The sequence below is a fragment of the Lycorma delicatula genome, chromosome 9 (assembly GCF_047948215.1).
Source record: "Lycorma delicatula isolate Av1 chromosome 9, ASM4794821v1, whole genome shotgun sequence".
NCBI lineage: Eukaryota > Metazoa > Arthropoda > Insecta > Hemiptera > Fulgoridae > Lycorma > Lycorma delicatula.
Genome location: NC_134463.1, coordinates 28,635,265 through 28,659,050, shown reverse-complemented (window position 1 = coordinate 28,659,050; position 23,786 = coordinate 28,635,265). Strand labels below are relative to the sequence as shown.

The window sequence follows — 23,786 nt, the reverse complement described above, 5'->3', positions numbered from 1 at the left end:
AACTAACAAAACCATCATAAAAATCTACAGTTTTGTACTAAATTATCACCAACTGAAGGTAAGCGAGCTTACTGATATGACAAACATCTCGACAGACTGTCCCACTACATTTTACATAATCTTTTAGGTATGAAAAAGCTTTCTACTTGATGAATGCTGCATTTGTTAACAATCAACCAAAAATGCATTCAATTGAACACTTCTAAAGGGTGTTTGGAATTATTTAAATGTGATTTCACTGAGTTTCTTCAACATTTTATAACAGTAGATGAAATATGGACTCACTATTATATATCAGACATGAAATAGCAGTCCAAACAGTGGGTGGGAGCAAGTGAAACTGCATTAAAGAAAGCAAAAATGGTTGCATCTACAGAAAAAGCCGTAGCTGCAGTTCTTTGGATTCACATGGTGTGGTACTCATAGAATATCTGGAAAAAGGCAGGACCATCACTGCGAATATTAAGTTTCATTACTGATATTATTGAAATGTGCTATTAAATTGTCTACATTTGGCCAAAAGGACTCTTTCACCATAGTAACACGCCTGGGGATTGCACATACATCTCAGGTTGCATCCTGGCTGAAAAACTCCATGACCGCCAGTGATTCCCAGACTTTTCTAAGTCAAAGCACCCTTTCCAAGTCGCAGATTTTCAATTAAAATTTTTCCATGGCGCCCTACCCTAAGTAAAAGTATGACTACCTGTAAGTAAGTGATAAAAATAAATAAAAATCGTGTATCTTCATTTTTTTTTACTTTAACATTAAATTAATAATTATAAATGTCTTGTTTTAATTAATTATGAAGCTTTTACAATATTTTAAAGCACCCCTGTGAAGAGATCGTGGCTCCCCGGGGTGCCGTGGCGCACAGTTTGGGAAACACTGACATATGCTTTAACTTGCTTCCACATGACTGTATTCACCAAATTTGGCTCTCAGCAATTGCTTTTTCTTTCTAAACCTGAAGAGGTAGCTCATTAGATGAAGATTCACTTCAAATGATGTGGTCAAATCTGAGACAAGCATTTATTTTGAATTCGACAAGTCACATTATACTGAAGGTATTAAAAAAAATGGAAAGTTACTGGTCTAAATCTATCTAACTGCAAGATGATTATGTTGAAAATAAAAATTTCTGAAAAATCTTTTATTTCCTCTGTCAGATATAGAACTTTGAAACAACCCTCATACAGGTAGTATGCTTCAAGAGAAAACAAAAAACATACCTTAACCAACAATTTTTTTTTGTTGAGTTCTAATTAACTTTGAAAGATCCGATGTGAAAAATTGTTCCAGTGTTTTGAAAATAAATCAATAAATATTTAATAATTCTATTAGCTGGTTTTCCAATGATACTTTTAATAACTAATCATAGTTTTATAATACGTATAAATTTAAATGACTTGCCATTAATTGAATAATTTCAAAACATTTTTTGATTGTATTATACAAATTCTGCATTGTTTTTGCTAAAACAAATGTTATGATTTAAAAGTAAGATTTTTATATTTAACATAGTATTTTTATACTGAACAGTGTTTTTTCTAAACTGCATATTTAACCATAACTACATATAAATTCTCTTCCTTCTGTTAAAATATGGTAATATATTTTTTTTCAAAAAATATTCAGTGAAAAAAGAATTAAAATAATAATACATAAATAAGTTATTCAAAAACTAAACTCCTTTCTGGTTATTGAAAATAAACCAGTTGCCACAGCAACATGATGCATGTACAACAGCTACTAACATTTATAATTCTGTTACACACTCATCTGTCATCCATAAGTAAACAACAAGTAATGTAAAGCTGTCATTGTTTCACACACCAACTACAGAAGTGAATAGCATAATTAGTTTTCTACATATGAAAAAAGACAGAACTGCAAGATCATATTTATGAAAGTTTAGTTATGAATAATTAGTGCAAGAAATTTATAGAAAGAATAAGACAAAAGAAAATCTAAGCAAACAATATGGAACCAAGAAGTGGATGGAATACAACCGTTTTTAAACTGAAAAAGATTTCTCAACTGAATCAATGGAACATGCACCACAATAAAATTATAATTTCATTACAAATCTTTAAAGATATAAAATATTTTATAATAGATAAGTTATTAATAATTACAGATAGGCATTCACGTAAATTTATTAGAAATTTAAAAGATGATATTAAATTAAGAAGGAAATGAAGAAAAAATTGTCTAATGAACATAAATTAAAAAATATTTAATACACTTTTGTCAATTTTCCCTTTTTCCTAAAAAAAAAAAACACCCAAAAAGAAAAATCAAATTATCTGCTATTCAAAATCTTAAAACCTGATATTTTACAGCAAAAAAAAATTATCAAAATATTAAGAAATAAATAAAGAATAAATTAAGCAATGAAATAAGAGAAAAGAATATTTACTTTATAAAAAATTTAATATCTTTCTTATCTGACTAATGAAAATATAAATTTCTTATTTTTTGACAAGACAATAAATAAAAAATATTTATCATAATGCATTAATTAATTCTTATGCATTCAAAGTTTGATTCTTTGTAGTTTCTTTATTTATACTTTCTCAGTGAATACAGCTAGAATAGCTAAATTAAAGAGAAAAGTATTACGATCATGTCAAAAATGGGGCAATGAGTTTTATTCGAAATATTTCCGTTTTACGATCCAACTAGTTGTAAATAAAAAACGTACTTAAATAAAAAATAAAGAATGTTCCCTATCACCATTACCTTTTAATCTTTACATAGAACTAGCAGTTAATGATGTTAAAGAACAATTTAGATTTGGAGTAATAGTACAAGCTGAAAAGATAAAGATGGTATGATTTTCTGATGATACAGTAATTCTAGCTGAGAGTAAAAAGGATTTAGAAAGAACAATGAACGGCATGGATGAAGTCCGATGCAAGAACTACCACATGAAAATAAACAAGAAGAAAATGAAAGTAATGAAATGTAGAAATAACGAAGATGGACCACTGAATGTGAAAATAGCAAGGGAAAAGATTATGGAAGTAGACGAATTTTGTTATTTGGGAAGTAGAATTACTAAAGATGGACGAAGCAGGAGCGATATAAAATGCCGAATAGCACAGGCGAAACGAGCCTTCAGTCAGAAATATAATTTGTTTACATCAAAAATTAATTTAAACGTGAGGAAAACAGTTTTGAAAGTATATGTTTGGAGTGTCGCTTTATATGGAAGTGAAACTTGGACAATCGGAGTACCTGAAAAGAAAGGATTAGAAGCTTTTGAAATGTGGTGCTATAGGAGAATGTTAAAAATCAGATGGGTGGATAAAGTGACAAAAAAAGAGGTGTTGTCGCAAATGGATGAAGAAATAAACGTTTGGAAAAATATAGTTAAAAGTAGAGACAGACTTATAGGCCACATATTAAGGCATCCTGGAATAGTCGCTTTAATATTGGAGGGACGATAGGAAGGAAAAAATTATGCAGGCAGGCAACATTTGGAATATGTAAAACAAATTGTTAGGGATGTAGGATGTAAGGGGTATACCGAAATGAAACGACTAACACTAGATAGGGAATCTTGGAGAGCTGCACCAAACCAGTCAAATGACTGAAGAAAAAAAAATTTAATGTGACTATAAATAAGAATATAAAAAAGAAAAAATTTAACTAACTGAAAAGTTTTTTATCAGGCAAAAATAAAGCATTTAGCTTTAAATTAAGAAAGCATTGTTACTAAGACATTTTTTATTCATTTTAAAGCAAATTCATATGGCTTTAGTAAAAACTTAGTCATAAAAAAACCTAAGGGAACTTTTCACAAAAAAAAAACTGTTAACAAATAGGTTTTTTTATTAATTTTATTGTTTTATTTTTTAGCAATAAAAAGATAATTGAATTTATTTTTTTGGATATTGAATTATTCATTTTATTTCCATTCACTTGTAATATGTAAGTAGTCTAGATAATGTATAAGAATCTACAATACAAAAATTTATTTAATACATTAACTAGTTCTGGTACAAAACAATTATGCATCATTGATTGAATATCTATAAGGTTAATATACAAATTTATTTTAAAATTAACTTTTTAATTACAAATCAAATCAAGTTTATTTAAATATAACTTTTCTAAACCCATGTCATAACGTTTAAATATGCATTTGTAGAAATTTTTAACAAATAATGATTCTAAGAAAAAACCCACTATAACATATGTAGATATAATCTACATGAATACACAAACAAACAAGTATATACTAATTAACAAACAGAATTCATATTTTATTCTTTTTTACCACATTTTAAATATTTTGTTAAAAAAACTATCTGACTAAAAATATTGATGATATTTCGAAAACAAAATATTTATTAAATTTTATTTGATTTTTTTGCAAAATGTTGAATATTTGAAATAATATTCGTCAATTTTATAGAAAAAAATCAATCTCAATCACCCTATCACCTCACTTCCTCCTGAAATTCTCGCACTTCATATATAAACATTAAAAATAATTATTATAAAATTTGTTCTAAATTATTATAAGCTTTATTGTTCAAAAAAAGGTTATGATAACATTCATTTCAACTCTTATTAAGTTTCAGTAAAAAAAAATTGACACAAAGATGCATTCACATTCTCTGGGGAGGGGGGGTGATTGGATGTGACCCTGGTAAAACTGGTATTGTATAATTCAACACAGTTTTTGAACATTTAATAACACATAATTGTCTTCTTTTTACAAATAATAATATACTATAATCTTATTCTATTAATAGAAGAAAGAAATAATATAAATTTTTACAATTAAAAATAACAATAATACGGAAAGTAATGAGTGCAAATTGTGAATAAAATAAAAAAATAAAGCAATGTAAAAACGAAGAAACATTAAACAAATACAAATAATATTAATGTAACATTATTTATTAATGTTTCCATTATAGAGGACTTCGAATATAATTTAGGAATACAAACAATAATAATTTTATAAATAAACTGAACATCCTCTCCCCACCAAAAAATAATTTAAAACTGATATATTAGAATATATTTCTTAACATTAATGTATTATTTTCAAAGCATACATTTTTTTAAGGAATATTCAAGTTATTACAAAAAATATACGACTATAATTTTCAAAAGAAATTGATTATTTAAAAATAATTTCATAAAATCTTCAAACAAACACAAAAAAACCCTTAGAATTTAGCAACATTAACGTAAAAATCTATGAGTAAGGTTGGATAAACATAATCGTAACTACTCATAGTAATACATTTTATATATCGTTATAAAAAAAAATAATACATTGCCTAAGTAGTATTATAACATCCGACCCCTCTAGGGAAAGACATCCGCCTTGTGGCGATCCTGGTTGCTATACCATCCCCTAGCCCTGATGGGCTTTACCAGAGGTCATCTTTTAGACCCTCTAAATTTGATATCACAACACAGTCATCAATTTTGCTTCTGTCAAGATGCCACCGATGCAAATACCTCAGCAGATGAAATTTCAATCAGTGTATTTACAGAACTTACTATCGCCTGCGTATGGCCTCTTCCAACCATGACCACCTACCGTATCTTACAACCCTCAACTATCAAATTAACCGATTCTTGAAAGCACACAATCCCTGTGCTTTTCTCTAACATCGAAGGTTTCACACAAAAACTCTTCCCTCTTCCTATATATAACTTCAATTAGACTATACACTCAGATCATTACTTGACCGAGTCATTAAACATCAGAAATTCTATCCTCATACCAAAAAAACAAGTGTTGATCGCAATAACGACAATTTTGTCTTACTATTCAATTTACTTAAAGTAAAAAATTTAATTAGCCACAAATTTAATTAGCCTCTAATGAAAACATTCCTCTGCTTTGATCCACTTTTGGGAGCAAGGTCTCCCACACTGGAGCTCTACCGCAGAGTTCTTCACATATCCATTCTCATCCTAACAGTGAATATCTAAGTTATCCAGGGCTCGATGCCAAAATGCCTATCATGGCAAAGTAAGCACAAAGATGGGCCCCTAGCGACCCAGATTTACTATTCTATCTATACATTTGTAACAAATTCAGCCTCTCTCAGCCATCCTTTGCAGGGCTAAGAATCTAAGGAAGCCAGCAACTATGTTTCATTCCCTTTCGATTTTCCTATTAACTTGCAGATCAAACTTACAATTGACCCTCGCAAGCTTGAGTGGTGAAAAACGGTTGGCTATATGCATCTTTAGCAGTGGAATCTGCAAGTTCATTACCCAGGATTCTCACATGGCTAGGGATCTAGCAGAAACTTACTTGTGTGTTGTGACAGTTCAACTCAACAAATGCATCATGAATTTCTGATAGGATATCTAGAATACAAACCTTCTAAAGCAGTGTTCCTCAACCTTTTTTTTATGGCGGACCCATAAAATTATAGAAAAATAAATATACAGGAACCGGCAGACCCTCCACTCATATTTTTATTTTATTAGTAATTAAATTATCATATGCATAATATTAATTAATATCATTTCTATCTATAAACAACAAAACAATATATAAATGAAAATCAGAAAATAAATAACCAAAATTAAATGTAGGTTGTTTTATTTTATAATATGAACTAAGAACAAATCATATTACAAACTAATCGTAAATAATGAAAGTTAGTGAGAAATTTGTTGTTGCTCATTTTGCACAATTTTTTCAATGTCGGATTGTAAATTACTTAAACCTAATACAAAGAAATGGATTTATTGATGAACGATTTCTTGTTTTATTTTTTAATAAGTGTCATAGATGAGACTTCACACAAATATGTGGTAGCAAAAAGAAGTAGTATTTTCATGGTTTTGTTATATAAATTTGGATATTCATTTTTTATTGCAGTCCAAATTTAATTAAATTTGTCGTTAAAAATTTGTGTTTTAATGTTATCTGAACTCAGTTCCAAGAGATGTTCTTGTCTTCGTTAATTAAATTTTTATTATTGCAATTATTCTCAGTAAAAGTTATCCATAAATTCATCTCCTGCAAATATATGTTTATAGGGAAATATTTTTCAAATCCATCATACAATGACTTTAAATGTTGACTTATTACTACATTCAGATTATCGATATTCTTTTTGTATAGTAATAAAATATTAATAAGAATTAAATACATCAGGATTATTTTCTTCAATTTTTTTAAAGTGCATCAATTTTGTTAAAAAAATTATATGCAATTGTTATACTTCCTTGCAAACCTAAATTTAATTTGTTTATGTAAGAAAATATGTCACTTAAATATGCCAGTTTTGCAATCCAATACATATTGGAAAAACATTTTGATAACAGAAGCTGTTTTCTACCAAAAATATCTCCATTTCTGTCCTTAATTCATGAAGTCCTGTAAGCACTTTTCCTCGCAAGAGCCATCTCCATGAAATAAGAGAGTCATCTCTTACTTCTCCATGAAGTAAGAGATGCTGGTGTTCTGCTCCTAATTCTTGACAAAGAATGGTGAATAATCTAGAGTTAAGATAGCTTTTCTTCACACAATTAACAATTTTTGTCAATTCCAAGAGAATATCATTTAATTCAGGTGACATATTCTGGCTGCTAAATGCTGGCAATGTATTATACAATGTGTTAATAATATGTCAGGAGGAGCAATTTCTTGATTCCTTTTTGTTACTCTGCAATGTTTCCCAGTCATATTTGCTGCTCCACCAGTACATAGACTGATATAATTTTCCCAGTTTAAGGAATAGTTATTAAACACGAATTTAATTAATCAAAAATTTCAGAACTTGTCATGTGGGAATCTAAATTTTTGTAAAATAATAATTCTTCTTTAATTTCTTCCGAAGAATAGTCTATGTACCTTACGTAACAGAGCAAAATTGCTTTTTTTAAGGATATAACATGATTCGTCGATCTGGATGTCAAACATTGGTGATTTTTTAATACTTTTTAACTGGTATTCAATATTTTCAGGTAGTTTCAATTCAATGACTAATTGTATCATTTGAAAAAGGAATTGGTTTGATCTGATCTGCAGCTGAAGGTCCAAATATTTCATTGCAAACATCAATTTACACCAGTTTAATTAAATTTTCTCTGGTTGTGAACAATTTTTTTGTTTTGGCTATACGTAGTGCAACTAAATATGAATATTTCAATTGTGATTTATTTTGAATAAAAGTTTCTTTACATTTTTTATTTTGGAGATTAAATTCTTGTTTTTATCGTTCAAAATATTCCAATGGTTTCTTTTCTCATTTGGGATGTCTTGATTTTAAATGTTGCAACATTTTGGACAGTTTCATCGTAAAATTATTCTTAACTTCCTTTACATATTATGTATATTATCTTCTGTAGAATCTGCCCAAAGTATAAAACCATATTTTAAATACTCATTATTATAGCATCTTGTGAAAGCAGATTTATTTTTCTTATTTGGTGGACATTCACTTTCTGTTTCAGTCGATTTTATCCCAGAGTAGAACTTATCTTTTTTTACTCATTTTAAGAAGAATAAAAATTTGTGTTTTTGCAATAATTAAAAGTAAACCACTTGACTATAACACTACTACTCAACTGTGTAAAGTAAATAATGTAATTGTAAATGTAGTGTTGCAGTTAGCTGCAATTGTACGTGCACATAGCTGTCATAAAACAAAAGTAGCACCAAAGCTGTACTATTTAGGGCGGCGTTGTTTTGATATCTTCCACTCCTACACTTCATACGTCGCAGGATAGTTTCTTGTTGCCAACTGTGCAATAATGTATTTAATAAATTAAACATGCACCACTATTCACCAATGTATACGTACAGAGCATTATTAAATAATTACACAACAGTGTATAAATTCTATATTATCGTTATACAAAATTTTTCTCATACTTTTTAATTTTTTTTATTTTTTTATGTGGACAATCTGTTCAGGAGTGGCATTATCTCACGGACCAGTGGTTGAGAAACACTGTTCTAAAGCTTGGAGTGCACTACACGAATTGCTACAAATAAGATGTGACGGTATTTTGGATTAAAGGTACTCAAAATCTTATTGGTGGCGTACAGATCAGCATTATATACACTTGTAATACCAAGTAGACCAAACATCTAGATTTTGTCATTTACTACAAAAGCACATCAAATGGTATCATTCTGTTTCGACCCATCTGTCTAGACTAATGTCTACTTAGGTAGGTAGCTACTTTGGTAGGTTAATCTTCTAGATAACATAAAAAAATAATCAATTAATTAATTAATGATGATGTTCATTTAAATAGCCTTTCTTTTCTTCTTCTTCTTTTTAGTTATATTTATTTATACAGCTGTCAATTTTCTCTGCTGAGTGGTAACAAGCATGTAGTTTCACAACAGTGTATATTAATCTGTTTTATACACCATTTATTCCACTGCTTAAATGATGTAATAAATGCACTCTAGCTACTTTGGTATTTTCACCTTCATACCTGAGACAGACATATAAGACATAGTGCACATCATAAATGGCCCTACACTCCGGACATAAGCCTGAATTAATCAGACCGTACCTGGGCAACTTATCTCGAAAAGCACAATATCCAGAAAAAACTGTGTAATATTAATCTACCTAACTACCTGCATACTTCTCACATCAGGAAAAATTCTATGCATGTAATGGCCATCAGGTGATTCAGTCCACCTAACCTGCCATAAATGGAAACCCTGGTTGTCTAGTTCTTATATGCACCGAGAAGTAAATTGGCTCACCTTCTTAATATCATAATGTAATTGGGGCTCAGGCGTAAGGTTATCAATTGGCTTAATTCCAGAAATAATAAGGATAACCTTTCTGTAGACAAAAATATTTCTAAAAAAAATTATAAAAACAATGTAGAGACTGCTACAAAAAAAAAATTAGAAAAAATAAAGTAGTGAGTACATTAACAAGAATATGGGAGAAATATGTATTACTTTTTACCCTGTTTTTTTTTAAAAGTGTAATTTTTTTTACACTTTAAAAAGTCCTCTTAAGGATAGAACAAAGAACTAAGAACCAATATGAATAAATATGATAAAACATATTTGTTACGGTGTAGTCAACTGGATAAATGCCACAAATTAGTTTTAAAAACCCATAAGCTTTTAAAGAATAATAAATATCCATTACCTTCTTACAAAGAAAAATGAACTGGTGGTGGTTTTGCATTGCTTTTGTCAATGAACTGAACATATTTCATATTAGATTGCCAAACTTGGCAAACTGCAGTTTATTCAACCTTAAAAACATAACTTTCAATTTGTCCATCTCATAGATCACCAGTAAAATCAATATCTTTACTATCAGAGAAAGCAACCCCGATTGGTGTCTACTGTATCTCAAACAGTCTGCAAACATCACAGCCATAAGAAACAGTGGGTAAATGGTGTAAAAAAAAAATTAATATACAAAGTTGTGAAACTACAAGCTTGTTATCAATTGGCAGGGAAAATTGACAGCTGTATAAAGATATATATAACTAAAAGAAGAAGAAAAAGAAGAGCTGTTTAAAATCTACGTTATCAGTAAAATTAATTAACTGATTATTTTTTTATAATATTCTAAAAGATTAAATATAATGTGCGACTTAGTTAAATCAAAGATATCTGCATTTCTGTTTATCTCTGCTGAACACAAAGTCAAGATGATTTGTTAACTATGATTTAATAATGAAATGATAGCTAGTAGCTAATATTGAAAAGCCAACAGCATTAAAATATAACTGGTCAGAGCTGACTTTAACTATCGACCCTCCACATGGTAAGGCAAGCTCTATCACTACATTACATTGATACACATTAATAAAATGAAATATTTTATAAAGAAATAAATAATAATGAAATCCTCTAAAATGTAAATATTAATACTAAAACGTCAATATTTACATGTTGTAATTTAATGAATATAACATATCTGAAATATAAAAAAAAAACAAATATTTGTTTTCTCAGGTAGAACCTCTCATTGAGGTTTTTAACATTCTTTCATTATTAACCAGGAACAATTGTCAAATACAATCTACTCATTTATTTATTTTTAATCACAACATAAATAAATGAATATATGGAATATTTATTTGTAGCGTATGAAAAGTTTCAAACATAACCAAAAATTTAAATGCAGAAAATCAATGATGAAGCTGAAGATGCTACCCCTCTATGATAAAAATCGAGTTACAAATTTCAGCAGGATATTTTCTAAACTACTTCAAACAATATTCAAAACACAGCAAGTAAAAGATTTGCATTTTTAAAATATTCTATGAGTAAATATTATATGAAAAATCTAATATATCACCAATGTTTACCTTTTAGATTGCTTATTACCTTAGCTATAAATCCCATAAAAACAGAACATATAAATATATATGTAAGACGTAAATCAACCTCGAAAATGAAACAACCACTTTCAGGGATAACAAAATCCCCACACCAAGTTTGAGCAGAATAAACTGTTACATCTAATTTAAGTCCACTAAAATTTAGGTGCTTTTTTTACTCCAACAAATGACACTTCAATCTTCACCAAGATGACTAGCAGTATATTAAACATCATTTCTCTCAGAGAAAGCAATTCAGTATTTCTTGATACTTATATTCTTTTTAGACATATTGCAACCAAAAGTAAGGGGATGGACAAATCATATAAATAAAAATAAAAAATTATGTTTTAATGTTAATAAATCAATATTAAAATAAAAAAAAGAGTTAAAAAGAAAGGAGATGAAGTCAGATTTGAACCAATGTGCCTTCCCCTTGTAAGATCCAAATATTTCATTAACTAAAATTTTATTTGGCTATAACTCTGGAATCAATGAAAATAAATACAACTTATGATATATTTTTGAAAAGCTCTTAATGAGAGCTTATTACTACAGTTAAGAAAAATTTTAAATCCAAATTTTTTTTGATTTTGAGCTTTTTTGGACACTTTTGGTCCAGTCAATTGCAGTCAAAAGGGGAGGTCAGATTTCCATTGAAATCTGAAAACCAAAGAAGTAAAAAAGTACTTTCCTTACAACCTGATAGTTTAGCAACACAAGGAAAATATATCAAGGAGTAGCATCCTACAAATTACAAATAGTGAAATAAGATGATATGTTTAATTAAGTAATACTTTAAATTAATTAATACTTTAAGTATTAATACAATTAAGTAATACTTTAAATAAATCAGTTTTTTGAAAGTAACTAAGTTAAACCACACTGGATGCAGTTTCACTATATACTGCTGACACTTATTAAGAGGTTTTATCATGACAGTTGATGTCACACAAAAAATATATATATTTATTAATTTCCAATATGATTAATCGTTTGATTTATTTTTCAGAGATGTTACATTCATAACATTTGTAAAGAAAAAATGTTACAACAAATAACAGTTATATGTTACCACGATTTTGATAGTTCATAAATATAAAAAAAACCTTGCTCTAAATAAAGAAAGGAAAGTCAGTATATAGATAAAAAATTATAATTTTTTAATGTCATGTATAAAAACAAACATTACATAGAATTTACTTCTACAAACTAAAAATCTGGAATATAAAGTGCTAAAAATATGGTTATGATAATAACAAAAAAGTGAGACTATTATTTCTCTTTAATTTTTAAAAAGAATGAGATTAAAATTTTTTTTTTTTTAAAGGAATGTATTCTGTTACCTCTTGTATAGGGGCAAGCTGTTGAGTAAAGCCTCCCTTCTGTCAACAAACAGAGAACAACAATACACAAACATACACAACAGTTAATTGTATTTAATGCATACAACATTAATCAACATAAAAACAAACAAAAATATTAATAAAAATTGAATATAAAATCCACATACACACACATGTATATATAGTAATTTCTCTTTACATCTGTATAATGGGACAGCGATTTCAAGAGTTATAGTTTAAACTTAGTGATTACAGGAATCAAAAATAGAAAAAACTTACATAATCACTTCCTTTTCCTTCTGTCAATAATTTATATAGTTTTCAATTGAAATTAATAAGTAAATAAATATTTTATTCAAATCAGGGTCTAATTATACAAGGGATGGCTGAAATGTAATCCACATTAAAATTTAACAGGAGAATAGAAAGTCATACGAAGGGACAGGTTCAGCCATGTTGTAATTTCATTCCCTTACTACTAATATCTAAAATTCATTTTCTGTTAGTCACCAATGTTGAGGAGTCGAGTATGCCTATGTCAATACATCTTAAACAATATGTAGTGGTTGAATTTTTAACCGTTGTCTAACAGCTGTTTATGGTGATAAATTGTTGATCGAAGTACTTCACAATATTTCAATCATACCTACATGAATAGGCGGGCAATAAAATTTTGTGTATAAGAAGCTGGTAAAACAAATATTGAGGATAAGCCTCACAGCGGTCAACTGGATTCCATGACTGATGAGAATCATTAAGAGGAGTTAAATGAACTTATTCAAAATTACCATCAACTGCGCTCTGAAAATGGTAATGAGGGGATGGCTCAAAAAATAAAAATAGGTCAAAAAATCAAAACAAAGTGCCTTGATTTTGTCAACAACTTGGTATTGTTAGCAAACGACTACAACACAGATATTCGAATTTCAAAACATTGTAAATAAAATTGTCCACAAAATGTCATTCGAAAAGACAGAAATTATGTGCCAAAAACCAACACAATTAAAGAAATAAACATAAACGGAAACAAAGTCAAAATAGTAACCCAATTTAAATACCTCGGAGAAATAATAACAAACAACCTAAACAAAAAAAACCTCAATCCAAACAAGAACAAACAAGGGAGTGAAGCTGTAGAGCAAGATCACCCTCAGTATCTCAAGATTTTGCCTTAATTATAAGTAATATTTTTCTTAAGCACATTTGTTAACAATTAAAAAATAACAATATTTGCAAAATTGCACCTGCACCCCAAAAAATACAGTTGTAAGTTAGTCGTCTGCTATGTTGTGACATCACAGGTGAGCGCGGTAGAATTAAATAAATGAATAATATATAAAGTGTAAAAAAACAGTAACTCAGTCTGGCTGGGTCTCAAATTCGATCACCTGGTTGACTTAGTACCTGGTGTGTTAAGCCTCAAAGATACACCAGTCTACTGACCGTACAACCAAAATTTGTTCTATATAAGTTGTGAAATTACATTAGTTTAGTTAGTGCCGACCGTTGCTGTTAGTACTGCCACACTCATGCGAATTAAATGCAATATGCACATGCACTTTAGTTAGAATCACTGAATTAAATAAACAAAAAAATATTATATTTAAATAAAATTATAAATATTTTAAATTGTGTGTGTATGTGTATATAAGTCATAAATCAGAAACAACCTACAGTTGTAGGACTTACCTAGAACGTGACTTTAGCTGCGTGACAGGAAATTCCTACAACTGTGTTGTCAGTTTTTTTTTTACATAATTCAATATTTTTTTAGGAGGCTTATACATTTTTATTAAAAAATAAAATGAGCAGTATATATAAGTCCTACATATATTTATAAAAAGACTAACAGTTTATTTATAATGGTATATAAAGGCTGGTGAAATTATTAAAGCTAAGCATTTATTCATAATTTTCTTCTTAAGTATTAGTTTGCTGTGAGTGAAACCCCCAATAGACTTTTTTTTAATTAATTAAAAAGAGATTTTTCAATAGTGAAAATAATAAAAATCAGTACATAATAATTATTTTTTTATTTATAAACAACAAAAAACACAATTAAAATAAACACATGCAGTTGTAAAGTATTGTAATAAAAAATATTTAAAATGATATTTATAAATAATTTTTAAAAAATATATACATTAAAAAATTCTTTGTATACTTACATAACGACAGATTAAAAAATAAATAAATTAAAAAATAAATGTTAATTTTTTTGTATAAAACACAAAAAAATAAATAACTTAAATACATATATATATAAATATATTGATGTTGTATAATGTGTAATAACATTATTAGTTAAAACTAACAGTTATGATAACATAACAAAATAAAAACATAGATTCCATTGACAACGCTTATATAAATACTCACTCGTTTAATATTATATTAAATAACTATTTCAAAATTTATAATTAAATGAATATAAAATGTACACTAATTAGGCACCCTTAGTAAAATATTCACATAAAATTCATCCATTACAAAACGCAAAAAAAAGTTTTTTATTTTTACAGCACAATAGATATATTGTTCTATGAGGTATGATAAATCAAATTTATTTACACAGAAAACTTATTTTTTATATGATATCTAAACAAATATCATTTCAAATAGCACTGCAGAATTAGGGTGCAAGTAAAACGTTCCAAGACAAATTTTTGTATAGGAAAATATAAGATGTGTATAAAATTGAACATTGAATTCATAAAATAGTTTAAGTAAATTTCATTATACAGGGAAGTGTTGTCATCTCTTTATAATTAATTCAGATATATGAAAGGAAATGAAGGAAAATTAGCAATGGAATAAGGAATCCATTGTAATTTAGTGATGACATATTTGATCTAAGGATTTATTAGGTAATAAGGAAATGATTTATTTGTAATAAGGATAAAATCAAAACCTAAACCGACAACGATTGTTAACGTCTATATGCCTACAAGCGCCCATGATGATGATGAGGTAGAGTGTGTATACGAAGAGATTGATGAAGCAATTAAACACGTAAAAGGAGATGAAAATTTAATAATAGTTGGAGATTGGAATGCAAGCATTGGCAAGGAAGGAAATATAGTGGGTGAATACAGGCTGGGCAAAAGGAATGAAAGAGGGGACCGACTTATAGAATTTTGCACGAAGTATAATTTAGTAATTGCCAACACCCAATTTAAAAATCATAATAGAAGAATATGCACTTGGAAAAAGCCAGGCGATACTGGAAGGTATCAGATAGATTATATCATGGTTAAGCAAAGATTTAGAAATCAACTCGTTGACTGCAAAACTTACCCTGGAGCAGACATTGATAGCGACCATAATTTGGTGATAATGAAATGTAGATTGGGGTTTAAAAACCTGAAGAAAAGGTGTCAGATGAATCGGTGGAATTTAGAGAAGCTTGAGGAAGAGGAGGTAAAGAAGATTTTTGAGGAGGACATCGCAAGAGGTCTGAGTAAAAAAGATAAGGTAGAAAATGTAGAAGAAGAATGGGAGAATGTTAAAAAGGAAATTCTTAAATCAGCAGAAGCAAACTTAGGCGGAATAAAGAGAACCGGTAGAAAACCTTGGGTTTCAGACGATATATTGCAGCTGATGGATGAACGTAGAAAATATAAGAATGCTAGTGATGAAGAAAGTAAAAGGAACTATCGGAAATTAAGAAATGCTATAAACAGGAAGTGCAAACTGGTGAAAGAAGAGTGGATTAAAGAAAAGTGTTCAGAAGTGGAAAGAGAAATGAACATTGGTAAAATAGACGGAGCATACATGAAAGTTAAGGAAAATTTTGGGGTACATAAATTAAAATCTAATAATGTGTTAAACAAAGATGGTACACCAATATATAATACGAAAGGTAAAGTCGATAGATGGGTGGAATATATTGAAGAGTTATACGGAGGAAATGAATTAGAAAATGGTGTTATAGAGGAAGAAGAGGAAGTTGAGGAGGATGAAATAGGAGAAACAATACTGAGATCTGAATTTAAGAGAGCATTAAAAGATTTAAATGGCAGAAAGGCTCCTGGAATAGACGGAATACCTGCAGAATTACTGTGCAGTGCAGGTGAGGAAGCGATTGATAGATTATACAAACTGGTGTGTAATATTTATGAAAATGGGGAATTTCCATCAGACTTCAAAAAAAGTGTTATAGTTATGATACCAAAGAAAGCAGGGGCAGATAAATGTGAAGAATACAGAACAATTAGTTTAACTAGTCATGGATCAAAAATCTTAACTAGAATTTTATACAGAAGAATTGAGAGGAGAGTGGAAGAAGTGTTAGGAGAAGACCAATTTGGTTTCAGGAAAAGTATAGGGACAAGGGAAGCAATTTTAGGCCTCAGATTAATAGTAGAAGGAAGATTAAAGAAAAACAAACCAACATACTTGGCGTTTATAGACCTAGAAAAGGCTTTCGATAACGTAGACTGGAATAAAATGTTCAGCATTTTAAAAAAATTAGGGTTCAAATACAGAGATAGAAGAACAATTGCTAACATGTACAGGAACCAAACAGCAACAATAACAATTGAAGAACATAAGAAAGAAGCCCTAATAAGAAAGGGAGTCCGACAAGGATGTTCCCTATCTCCGTTACTTTTTAATCTTTACATGGAACTAGCAGTTAATGATGTTAAAGAACAATTTAGATTCGGAGTAACAGTACAAGGTGAAAAGATAAAGATGCTACGATTTGCTGATGATATAGTAATTCTAGCCGAGAGTAAAAAGGATTTAGAAGAAACAATGAACGGCATAGATGAAGTCCTACGCAAGAACTATCGCATGAAAATAAACAAGAACAAAACAAAAGTAATGAAATGTAGTAGAAATAACAAAGATGGACCGCTGAATGTGAAAATAGGAGGAGAAAAGATTATGGAGGTAGAAGAATTTTGTTATTTGGGAAGTAAAATCACTAAAGATGGACAAAGCAGGAGCGATATAAAATGCCGAATAGCACAAGCTAAACGAGCCTTCAGTAAGAAATATAATTTGTTTACATCAAAAATTAATTTAAATGTCAGGAAAAGATTTTTGAAAGTGTATGTTTGGAGTGTCGCTTTATATGGAAGTGAAACTTGGACGATCGGAGTATCTGAGAAGAAAAGATTAGAAGCTTTTGAAATGTGGTGCTATAGGAGAATGTTAAAAATCAGATGGGTGGATAAAGTGACAAATGAAGAGGTATTGCGGCAAATAGATGAAGAAAGAAGCATTTGGAAAAATATAGTTAAAAGAAGAGACAGACTTATAGGCCACATACTAAGGCATCCTGGAATAGTCGCTTTAATATTGGAAGGACAGGTAGAAGGGAAAAATTGTGTAGGCAGGCCACGTTTGGAGTATGTAAAACAAATTGTTGGGGATGTAGGATGTAGAGGGTATACTGAAATGAAACGACTAGCACTAGATAGGGAATCTTGGAGAGCTGCATCAAACCAGTCAAATGACTGAAGACAAAAAAAAAAAAAAAAAAAAAATATTTGATCTGAAAATGAGAAACGTAGAAAACAAAACTAGAAATATAAAGGAACTGGATTAATAATAATGATATATCTAATTGAAATAAACAACAATTTTATCTATATTTCAATCAAGTTTTTTTCTTTTTTTAAATTAAAATTACAGAATTTTTTAATTCTATTACTTAATTATCGTTGGATGGATATACAAAACTAAGAAAATTATTTACAAAAAAATTGTTTCGCATTATTTTCATAAAGTTGTTTTCTTTGGTTGTCAAACACTTTTGCCAACTTTAATAAAAATTCCTAATTTCAACTTTAAAAAAATGATTTCAGAATAATGAAATTGTTGTTGTTTATCATTTTCCATTCACAATAAATCTCAGGAAGAAAAATGTAAAAAAAAATAATAACTGAAGCAAATTTGGAAGAGTACAAGGGATATATTTTGCTATACAAAATACTTTTTGTTCATCAAAAGATCAGTGTGTTGATGTGTTGTTACTATGAAAAAATTATTCGACTTTATTTTCAGTTTTACAAAATATTTCTTTGTAATTGTACTACTTAGATGACAAGGGTACTGATATTATTTTTTTCCCTTTGTTACTGTTGACTATCTGGAAAAATCTCATGATGGGTAATATTTGGTAAATTAAAAAAAAACAGTTTTTCCATGTTCTTATTCAAAGAACACCTCTGAGTCCGATACGATGACTTTGGTTTCCACTCAAATGATTGAGATTTTTTCTGCAAATGTATAAAATAAAAACAAAACAATCCAATTCCTCTTTACTTCACTTTTCAGAGAGTTTCTATTTCTATCAGTCATAATGATGGCATCTCCTGTTATTGTCATTTGCGTTTCCTTTTTATATACAAACAACAACTGGAATAATTTTTTTCACAAACCATATTTCCATCATTATGGTACCATTCAATGATTAAGTTCAATTGAAACTTCAACTTCTGATGCTACCCTTTTGTCATTTGTCATAATAAATGGAAACGAGGTGTGGCTATTAAATAACGAGATTAATGCTGTAAAATATTTTATTTTAAATTTATACATATTTAGTTACTATCGCCTTCTATATACACCTCTACTCAATTCCTACAATGCTCCATGTGAATTTTCCATTGTTCAAAACAGTGCTGGAAGTCTTCTTCTGTAAGCTCTTTCATGATGTGTGCCGCTTTTTCTTTCACAGCTTCAACGGTCTGAAATCTTGCTCCTTTTAATGCAGATTTGACCTTGGGGAACAAATAAAAGTCACATGGCGCCAGGTCAAGTGAATAAGGTGGATGGTTTAACACTGGGATGTTATACTTTGCTAGAAACATCTTGACAGACAATGCAGTGTGAGCCGATGCGTTGACCTGATGAAGAACCCATGACATGTTTGTTCTTCCACAACTCAGGTCGTTTTTCTTATTTTTTCATGGAGTTAAGCAAGGATCTTGAATAAAGACAAGAATAGTTAACCAACGATCAGATCGGATCAGATTACCAATTTTTTCAATATTTTTATTCATTTTTGACGTGAAAGGGCAACCTAGGCGTACATCATCTTCAACGTCTTTTCGGCCATCTTGGAAACGCTTAAACCACTCAAAATCCGTTCATGTGATAAGCATTCATTTCCATATACTTTTTTTAATAAAAGATAAGTTTTTGTGTCAGTTTTTCCAAGTTTCATATTAAATTTCACGATAATTCTTTGCTCTAATAAAACACTTACAATTTTTTGGCAAAACAAAAAAACAGATGTTATCCAAACAACAGCCACAGTCAGACTAATATGTCTACAGAAACTGGAATGACAGCAATCGAAAGAGAAGACTACACAACTATCGATTGTATGAATTTGACGCATGCACAGTTCTTCTGTAGCAGTACCAGTCTTGTTATTTAATAGCCATACCTCATATATGCTACCATTATCAGCAATAATAATAACAACTCAATCCTCCTTACCAGTCATAAACTTACTTATTTTTTTTTTATTGCAGTTTCACTATATGCTTTTAAAATTTATTATTTTCAAATACTTTTCTACATAATAACTATTTTGTTCCAAACACATTTGATATAATGAAACAAGCTTCTTCTAACCTACTGCATAAAATTCCAACGCCTGGATTATAGCCACTTATGCACCAAGATTTTCAACTTTTTACGTTCCTCGAAATTTAGGACACAAGCCAGTCTTTAAGGTGTAAAAGGGAGGAGTAGTGAACAAAAAGATGATAGTCCCTGGGCGTGAGATCAAGACTATAAGATGGATAATTAAAAATCTACCATCCAAATTTTTCAATTGTTTCTGTTGTGCATCACACGTTATGAAAAAAAAACTCCTGATCCCAGCACTCCGTAAGCTTTAAATGCACAACACAGTTTAGAAAGTGTTTCACAACAGACTTCTGATATGATGGATGTGGCTGGTTCCATGAAAACAATCAAAAAATCAAAAGCACACTCTTTTGGTCCCAGAATAGAGTTGCCAAGATTTTCCTTTGAGATTGGTCTTGATTGAATTTTTTCGGTTTAGGTGAATTGAAATGACAACACTACATGGATTGTTATTTCATTTCATTATTGATGTAAAAAATCTAAATTTCATCACCAGAATATGGGAAAAAATGTGTCTCCTCGTGTCTAAAGCAGCCGAGAAAAACATGAGCAGATGTCATTCTGTGATCTTTATAAAATTTTCAACATTCTAGGCACCCATCGTGCATACAGTTTACAATAGCCTAGAGTGTCTGTCATTATTTTAAACAATGTTGTCTTTAAAACTTCTGGAAATCTAAAGAAATATTGCTAATTGTAAAACAACAATTTTCTCTCACTTTTTCATACACACGTTCAACGAGATCATCATCTCTGTTTGTCATAAACATTTGAATGGCCTTCCGTACACTTATGATTCCATTGTTTCATTTTTCTATCACTTAATGCGGTAGGCCTGTGTTTCACACAATTGACTGTAAATCTCAGCAGCATTATGTCCTTTTGCCTTTAAAAATCTAATCATTGATCGAACTTCATAACTGGCAGTTTTTGTTATTACCACACTCATTTTAACACACTGTCTTGCAAAGATAAACAACAATGAACTGATGGCAATGTGACGGTTACATTACATGCCTAATAGAACTACTTAAAGCTACTCTACATATGCAAACCAATCAGTGTTGCAAATCGTTATTTATAACTCATCGGCCCTTACTTTTGAATCATACCTCATATAATACGTTTCAAATAGATGTTTCTGAGAATGTTTTGGAACTAACTTATAAATACACACTGATACACACAAGAAAATGATGTTATAAAACAAAATATTAATTTAGGTTAAACATGACACAAAGGATATAAATCATTTTTTCAAATAATTTTACTATTTCATTTTAATCCATTAATATTTTTAGACCACTTAATATAATAAAAATTTAGCAAGTGTACATATATTTATACATAAAACACACACAACAGAAATGAAATCTTATTCCTTACAGTTGAAATTAAATCAAATTTATCATTATTAAAAACTAACTTCAAATAAAAACAATAAACAAAAATAAACAGACACTTTTTATTATAAGATCAACTATTAGGGAAAACAGAACAAATATTTAACAACAACTTTATCAAAATTCTTGTATAATATGCGATTCATGTTTGTAACAATAACACAAATAAATAAAGCATCAAATTTTCATAATTTCAAGCCTGAGAACCAGTTTCAAAAAATAAGACGACATTTTGATTTCTCTTCAATATATATTTTTTAAAACAGTAGCACACCCACACAAATATTTTGCAAGAATACTAATACCAAATAAATGACTTTTACACACTGGAAAAATTATGTAATTTTTAGTTTTGAATTCAACAACGTAAAAAATACAGTTTACTCTCTTATCTAGAACCTAAGTTACAGTTATTTTTTTCAAAAATAACAGGAGAAAACAATTTCTGACATTTTGTAAGCATTGATGTTCTATTTTATTTATTTTTTGTACTTTTTTTTTATTAATCTAAGTATATACAAGCTCTGTTCAAAAAATAACAAATAAATAAGTGACGTACGGTTAGCAGCATTGTGTTTTACATAACCTCCTCTGTAACCACATGTTCTTAAATTTTTGTTTAGTTTTCATATTATTGTTATGAGTGCAATGTGTTTAAGTGTTAGCAGCGATTTTTGTAATGTGTGTTTTTCAGGAGCAACAATACAACATAAAATTTTGCGCAAAACTAGGGAAAACTTTCACAGAAACTTTTAAAGTTTTGAAACAAGCTTACAAAGATGATACTCTGGGTCATATGCAATGTTGCAAATGGTTTTCATGATTTAAAAGTGGTTGTCAGTCAATTGAAGATGACCCTCGACCAAAAAGGCCTTCAACTTCAACTAATGGCACACGCTCAGAAAATTAACAATCTGGTGCGTGCAAATCACCAATTGACTGTTAGAGAACTTGCAGAAAGGGTTAGAATCTCGATTGGATCATGGTGTGACATTAAAAATTGAACATGTATCAAGCTGCAGCAAAGTTTGTTCCTCATTTGATGACCGAACAGCAGAAAGAACATCGAGTGGACAATTGCCAGCAACTCCTTGAACAAGCTGATGATGAAACATTCATGCAAAGGATCATAACAGGAGACAAAAGCTGGGTTTATGGTTACGACATTGAAACAAAAGTCCAGTCATCAAAAAATCACACATTACAAAAATTGCTACTAACCAAACATGTACTCAAACAACACAAAAACTAAACGAGATATCAACAATCCAAGAACATGTGGTTACAGAGGAACGCAATGCTGCCAACCATATGTCACTAAATATCTCCACTTGCGTGTAATTAAAAAAGTTCAGTTATTTTTTGAACAAACCTCGTAGTTTTTATAAAAAATGATTATCAAGAATGTAACAAACTTTTCAGCCGGATATCTTCTTCTGATGAAAATACAGAAGAAAGTTCATAAAAACATAGGTGCAGAAACACTTTGTTAGCAAGTGACACCTGGCAAAAGTTTTGCCTGATTTCTGTGCACTTCTCTACAAGTTTTGTTTAAAACTTTTAAATCTTTACCTATTTAACAAAGTTATTTTATACCAACCAAACAAAAAATAGTGCTTTTCACCTTAACCTTTTGTCTTTTGCCCCAGATTTATCAAAAACTACTAAAAATACAGTTCTGGGACTTATTCTTTTTCTCAACTTTTCATGTCAGATTTCACACAAAACGACTAAATTTACCCCTTAATTTGAATCCCAAGAATTATAATCTGCCTTAATTTTACTGAAGGTGCAAAAATCAGGGTGAAATCTCACCAGCCGACACTCATTAACCAAGAATTTTCAAACCTGTTTATATGAACTTTTTTTCTTTATTTTCACCAGTAGAAGTTCCAAAATTTTGTTACATTTTTCATGAATCACCTTACATTCATTTATTTTTATTCTTGATATACCCGTTGATGATTACTGTTTAACAATTAGATGTAAAACTAATCTTGATTTTTATTTTTACTATTTATTTATTGTTCCACTGAGGCTTACACTCAGTAATATTTACCCTACATATTTTTTTTTAATGATAAATGGATTTTTTGTGTCATGT

At 29.5% G+C, this 23,786-nt stretch overlaps 1 protein-coding gene and 1 pseudogene across 1 annotated transcript in view; one reads left to right on the top strand and one right to left on the bottom strand.

The window, feature by feature from the left end:
• Window positions 1–23,786, top strand: part of LOC142329867 (putative aminopeptidase NPEPL1) — a 292,983-nt pseudogene that overhangs the window by 99,693 nt on the left and 169,504 nt on the right.
• Window positions 1–23,786, bottom strand: part of LOC142330442 (serine-enriched protein-like) — a 33,709-nt gene that overhangs the window by 7,798 nt on the left and 2,125 nt on the right. Inside the window, exon 2 of the mRNA XM_075375682.1 lies at window positions 12,666–12,704. Within this exon, the coding sequence (XP_075231797.1) occupies window positions 12,666–12,704 (39 nt within the window). The remainder of the gene's footprint in view (window positions 1–12,665; window positions 12,705–23,786) is intronic.